This window comes from Solanum tuberosum, unplaced genomic scaffold (genome assembly GCF_000226075.1).
Source record: "Solanum tuberosum cultivar DM 1-3 516 R44 unplaced genomic scaffold, SolTub_3.0 scf00152, whole genome shotgun sequence".
Taxonomy (NCBI): domain Eukaryota; kingdom Viridiplantae; phylum Streptophyta; class Magnoliopsida; order Solanales; family Solanaceae; genus Solanum; species Solanum tuberosum.
The window spans coordinates 780,039-787,539 of NW_006239078.1; the positions used below are offsets into that span (position 1 = coordinate 780,039).

At 28.4% G+C, this 7,501-nt stretch overlaps 1 protein-coding gene across 1 annotated transcript in view; it reads left to right on the forward strand.

Moving 5' to 3' along the window:
- Positions 1-5,593: 5,593 nt before the first annotated feature.
- Positions 5,594-7,501, forward strand: part of LOC102592816 (uncharacterized) — a 6,194-nt gene continuing 4,286 nt past the window's right edge. Inside the window, exon 1 of the mRNA XM_006353159.2 lies at positions 5,594-6,391. Within this exon, the coding sequence (XP_006353221.1) occupies positions 5,765-6,391 (627 nt within the window). The 5' untranslated portion in view covers positions 5,594-5,764. The remainder of the gene's footprint in view (positions 6,392-7,501) is intronic.

Sequence of the window (7,501 nt, forward strand, 5' to 3'; positions counted from 1 at the left end):
TATATATATATATATTAAGGTCAAAGATATGGACGTAACCGACAAAAATAAAGTCAAATCATTAATTAATTAATAATCATGTACGTTTAAACACGTGTATAGTATCTAGACAATTTTGGTCAATACTAAGAAACTCAACAGATAGACAAAAAAGAGCATGATTCAAATTTTTAGCAAGCGATTGGAAGGGAAGCAACTGGACTAGACTAATTATCTCCATCAATAACCCTATAAAGTTAGTGGTATATATTTTTGGGACTTTTTTTTGTGTGCAAAAACCCAAAGTTTGGGGATTATATTGGCTCATTAAGAAAGTTAAAGGTATTATAATTTCTTTTGACTTTTAAAAATGGGATTTTTTAACTTTGAATTTTATTTTTTAAATATATCAATTTTGAATTGGATATCGAATTTAGCACTACGAATTTTTAGATATCTGAAAATTTAATTTTCTTATACCTTATATTCAATCTACCCATATCAAATGTGTCAAATACTAATAAGTTCAATTTTCAAAGACCTGATAGATTTATATCCTATGACCCTAGTTATTATAATATTAAGTCCAATAAGAAATTTCACGATATGAATGTCACAGTGACCTCAATCATTGTTAATCGTAGAAATTATAGATTTACATTTACTTGTGTCCGTTTGAAAAACTACAATATAATTTATCTCTTAGCTTCTAATTTATTATTCTTATTATTAACTATATTTATTTCTTAAAATGCATGTTTCAAAAATATTATATTTTTATATTCAAAGAGTGATACAATAAAAATTGTCATTTTATTTATCGTTTCTTAAGGATGTGTTAAATTAATACTGCTGAACAAGTAAAAATAAATAAGAAAATAATTTAGAATTTTTTTAATTTGTGCCTCATACAATTGATAATAGGAGTATTCTTGACAACGATTGTGCTAGGCTTCTTTTGAACTCAGAAGCATGTGAAATCCAATCAACATTGGTTGTGGTGCAGTAGTGAGATTGTTCCACCCTTAATCAAATGTTTTAGATTCGAGCATTGGGTATGGAAAAAAATCTTATTGGGAGTATCACCCCGAATGAGCTCTGCAGTATGCGATTTAAATTTAATCGAAGCTTCAATATAGACTCCGAACAACAGATGAAAAATAAAAAAAAATGTGAAATCCAAAGCTCACACCTTTGCATTTATAGACTTTATGGCCCATCTTTTATGTCTAATTTGGGTCATAATCAATTTTTTTGCTACATTGTTACAACAAAAGAGACATTTAGTAATAATAGATCTTTTTTTTATTCATATTATATTATTTTCAATAAATATAATATATGACTGTTAAATAATTACTGCTAAGATTTATTTAGCAAGATTTTTATTTGTGGCAGTAAATTAGTATTTGGGATAAAAAGATAATGTTATACACCTAACGGCTTGTTTGCTTAAGTATATAAAATGTTATAATACTTTCATACAATCTCACATTAGTGAAACTATGCTTGGCTACATTTTGATACTTGCATGAGTTTAGCAATGCATAATATATTAATTATATATGGTTATTATTTTTAGTGTCGACATAAATAATATTTGCACAAGTTACATAAAAATACGTGTTTTAGTCTTAGGCGAGACAAAAGGTGGAATACAAATACAAAAATTAATAAATTTTATGTATTAAGTAATTAAAATGGCCAAATTATCTCTCATGTATTAAACATTTTGAAAATAAGCAAACAAAACAATTTTTGTAATAATTGCAATTTATATATTATTAATCTCAAACATTACAATTTTTACATCATCAATCTAACACATGTTAATTTTTGCACAATTTATCTTTTCTCCAAATGATCCTTGAAGGTTCCATGAAGGTGGTAATCTCCTAAATTGCATGAACTTGTTTGCTATCTGCACTCGATCTTTATATCAAATTAGACAAAAAATAATTATAAAAGTAATAGATATCAAATAATTTTAAGAGCAATATTAAAATACAAATTCAATATTACCCTAACCCTAATCAATACATCTAGCTTACCTTGCTCGCATGTTCAAGTATACTAATATCGTTATCGTTTTATATATTTTTCTATTATGTAATTTTGATAATATTTTTCAAGTTTTGATTAAATCAATAAAGTAAAGAAGTACTTACTCTATAAATCTTCTATTGTTGCCCCCTATAAAAAACATTCATTGATAAAATAAAATTGTGTGATATTCAGGTATTTGGTGTTATAGGTGCACAATATGTCATCAAAATATTATGTCGAACCAAGGTCATATACTAGTGGAACCATTAGTACCTATATGGCCTTAGTTCGATGTGAAAACTCGACAACATATCTTGCAAATATAACGCTAAAAACTGATTCACACAACTTTATTTATTAATGAATGTTTTCTTTAAGCACCATAAAGAGGGTAATAGTTGAAAATGAAGCTATTTTTCAATGTGATTTTGTGAGAAACTAAAAATATATCAATCGTATTTATAGGGAAAAAAACATGTTAAAAAGGTAAGTTGTTGTATACCTAAAATCAAACAAGGTAAGCAAATAAAATAATATATATATATTAATTAATTAAGGTCAAGATATGGGCGTAACCGACAAAAATAAAGTCAAATCATTAATTAATTAATAATCATGTACGTTTAAACACGTGTATAGTATCTAGACAATTTTGGTCAATACTAAGAAACTCAACAGATAGACAAAAAAGAGCATGATTCAAATTTTTAGCAAGCGATTGGAAGGGAAGCAACTGGACTAGACTAATTATCTCCATCAATAACCCTATAAAGTTAGTGGTATATATTTTTGGGACTTTTTTTTGTGTGCAAAAACCCAAAGTTTGGGGATTATATTGGCTCATTAAGAAAGTTAAAGGTATTATAATTTCTTTTGACTTTTAAAAATGGGATTTTTTAACTTTGAATTTTATTTTTTAAATATATCAATTTTGAATTGGATATCGAATTTAGCACTACGAATTTTTAGATATCTGAAAATTTAATTTTCTTATACCTTATATTCAATCTACCCATATCAAATGTGTCAAATACTAATAAGTTCAATTTTCAAAGACCTGATAGATTTATATCCTATGACCCTAGTTATTATAATATTAAGTCCAATAAGAAATTTCACGATATGAATGTCACAGTGACCTCAATCATTGTTAATCGTAGAAATTATAGATTTACATTTACTTGTGTCCGTTTGAAAAACTACAATATAATTTATCTCTTAGCTTCTAATTTATTATTCTTATTATTAACTATATTTATTTCTTAAAATGCATGTTTCAAAAATATTATATTTTTATATTCAAAGAGTGATACAATAAAAATTGTCATTTTATTTATCGTTTCTTAAGGATGTGTTAAATTAATACTGCTGAACAAGTAAAAATAAATAAGAAAATAATTTAGAATTTTTTTAATTTGTGCCTCATACAATTGATAATAGGAGTATTCTTGACAACGATTGTGCTAGGCTTCTTTTGAACTCAGAAGCATGTGAAATCCAATCAACATTGGTTGTGGTGCAGTAGTGAGATTGTTCCACCCTTAATCAAATGTTTTAGATTCGAGCATTGGGTATGGAAAAAAATCTTATTGGGAGTATCACCCCGAATGAGCTCTGCAGTATGCGATTTAAATTTAATCGAAGCTTCAATATAGACTCCGAACAACAGATGAAAAATAAAAAAAAATGTGAAATCCAAAGCTCACACCTTTGCATTTATAGACTTTATGGCCCATCTTTTATGTCTAATTTGGGTCATAATCAATTTTTTTGCTACATTGTTACAACAAAAGAGACATTTAGTAATAATAGATCTTTTTTTTATTCATATTATATTATTTTCAATAAATATAATATATGACTGTTAAATAATTACTGCTAAGATTTATTTAGCAAGATTTTTATTTGTGGCAGTAAATTAGTATTTGGGATAAAAAGATAATGTTATACACCTAACGGCTTGTTTGCTTAAGTATATAAAATGTTATAATACTTTCATACAATCTCACATTAGTGAAACTATGCTTGGCTACATTTTGATACTTGCATGAGTTTAGCAATGCATAATATATTAATTATATATGGTTATTATTTTTAGTGTCGACATAAATAATATTTGCACAAGTTACATAAAAATACGTGTTTTAGTCTTAGGCGAGACAAAAGGTGGAATACAAATACAAAAATTAATAAATTTTATGTATTAAGTAATTAAAATGGCCAAATTATCTCTCATGTATTAAACATTTTGAAAATAAGCAAACAAAACAATTTTTGTAATAATTGCAATTTATATATTATTAATCTCAAACATTACAATTTTTACATCATCAATCTAACACATGTTAATTTTTGCACAATTTATCTTTTCTCCAAATGATCCTTGAAGGTTCCATGAAGGTGGTAATCTCCTAAATTGCATGAACTTGTTTGCTATCTGCACTCGATCTTTATATCAAATTAGACAAAAAATAATTATAAAAGTAATAGATATCAAATAATTTTAAGAGCAATATTAAAATACAAATTCAATATTACCCTAACCCTAATCAATACATCTAGCTTACCTTGCTCGCATGTTCAAGTATACTAATATCGTTATCGTTTTATATATTTTTCTATTATGTAATTTTGATAATATTTTTCAAGTTTTGATTAAATCAATAAAGTAAAGAAGTACTTACTCTATAAATCTTCTATTGTTGCCCCCTATAAAAAACATTCATTGATAAAATAAAATTGTGTGATATTCAGGTATTTGGTGTTATAGGTGCACAATATGTCATCAAAATATTATGTCGAACCAAGGTCATATACTAGTGGAACCATTAGTACCTATATGGCCTTAGTTCGATGTGAAAACTCGACAACATATCTTGCAAATATAACGCTAAAAACTGATTCACACAACTTTATTTATTAATGAATGTTTTCTTTAAGCACCATAAAGAGGGTAATAGTTGAAAATGAAGCTATTTTTCAATGTGATTTTGTGAGAAACTAAAAATATATCAATCGTATTTATAGGGAAAAAAACATGTTAAAAAGGTAAGTTGTTGTATACCTAAAATCAAACAAGGTAAGCAAATAAAATAATATATATATATTAATTAATTAAGGTCAAGATATGGGCGTAACCGACAAAAATAAAGTCAAACCATAGATTAATTAATAATCATGTATGTTTAAACACGTGTATAGTATCTAGACAAATATGTAAAATATACGTGGGAGAAAAAAATGAACAGAGATATGTTTTTGGTCAATACTAAGAAACTCAACAGATAGACAAAAAAGAGTGCGATTCAAAATTTTAGCAAGCGATTGGAAGGGAAGCAACTGGACTAGACTAATTATCTCCATCAATAACCCTATAAAGTTAGTGATATGTTTTTGGGACATTTCTTTTGTGCAAAAACCCAAAGTTTGGGGATTATATTGGCTCATTAAATAAGTTAAAGGTACTATAATGTCTTTTGATAATAAAAATGGGATGACAATGTAACATTTCATATTTTAGGCGCATTTTAAACTCAAAACCACTAATGAAAACTAACGTACGCTGAGTGCGTAAATTAACATCCTCGTATTCTCAGAGTGTGTGTTCTCATCTACCTGAATTTGATTAATTTTCTCAATTGGGGTTCTTCCATAGCCATGAATTCATCAATCTTGAAAGTTAAAATACCAAAATATTGAAAAAAATTGAGTTTTTGGGAAGTTCTTGGAACCCCAAATAATGTCAATCGTATCCCAGAACTTTTTCACAGCTCCACACACTCGTATCAATTTGTTTTGCTTGAAGAACCCAAAAATTTCAACCCCATTACATCTAAAACCTTTGAAAACCCCTTTAATTTTCCGTACACAAAAACCCCATTTGGACAAAATTGAGTTTTTGCAATGTCATCAATGGAAAGTTAAGAGCTTTGATTCAGAGGGAACTGTAAATGGTCAAGTTTCAGCTGAGTATGAGTTTAATTTTGATGGATTTCTTTCGATTCTTGAGTTTTTGTGTTTGTTATCTTCAGCTGTGGTAGCTATTGGTTTTGCTGTGAATTCTTGGGTTTTGGGGTCTCAGAAGTGGTTGGGGAATAGGGTATTAGCTGCACAGTGTGTTGTGTTGGTTGGTGGAGTGATCATTGGGTCTGTGATTAGGAGAAGGCAATGGAGGAGGATTTGTATGAATAAGTTTTCCAGGTCTGGGAGTGATTTAAAAGGGGTTAATTTGTTGGAAAGGATTGAGAAGGTAGAGGAAGATTTGAGGAGTTCAGCTACAATTATTCGGGTTCTATCGAGACAGCTGGAGAAGCTGGGAATTCGATTTCGGGTTACTAGAAAAACTCTCAAAGATCCAATTACTGAGGTAATAATGTTGTTTTAAGCATATGATGAGGTGAAATGGATTTGGAGCAAGTTTACTTATCTGTTTATCAGTAAAACATTTTAATCTTGTGAATGCAGTTAGTATTATCCTATAAATTGAGGATTGTGATGTTGTTTCCATGATGTCATCTCTAATAAGCATCGCGTGCGTGCTAGAAAGTTCTCTTATTTGAAGTTTGATTGATCAATAGATGATCGCTTCACAATTCATTGCTAATCGATTCTGAAGTGCAAAGAAGTTTGTGGATGCTTGAATTTAAAGGTGGATGCTTTGGTTGGATCTATAAATGTTAGAAGTGACTATATACATATATGTAGAAAAATGAATCAAAAAACCATATTAGTAGATTGGAGATTATTTGCAAAAAAAAACAAAAAATTTAGGGAACTTACGTTTGCAATGTTCTTATTTAATATAATTCATAATATCTGAATAAGTTAACCTGAAACTCATAAAATTCTTTGCTTTGATCTTGGATGATATGATAACCTTATCAAGAAAATGAAATCTACATTATCTTTCTCACAACGATCAAAAGTTGACTTCATCGTATGTCTGTCTGTTTGCTGATGAAACTTACTTGTAAACCATTTGTATTTCTGTTTGTTTGTTTACTGAACTTTCTTTAGAAAAGGTAATGTAATGCTCCTTGCTTACTGAACTTACTTGTAAACCATCAAATTATTAGGTGAAACAACCATTTGTAGTAGTGTGTCTCACTTCTATAAAGTAGGACCAACAACAACCTGAACATCAGAGTGGACTTGGAAAACATAAAACCTGAGAAAATAATTGACTCAGAGACTTGGCCTATGCTAGTTGTAAAGTCGTAATAAGGATTCTGTGCTTTATCATGATAATAATTTATTTATTTTTGAAACTGAAGTTTCAAGTTAACCTCTCTTTTTTTAATCATGATAACAACTTTATCTTCTTTTTTTCTTTCGCTAAGAGTTGCCTCATTTAACAACTTAACCTCTAAAGCACATACCCAACCCCATCAAAAGTGGGATTGAGGCATATTTTATTGATTACATATTCCGTAACTTTGTCCAACAAGCTTACTTGGAGCTCTTCCATTTGAAAGTC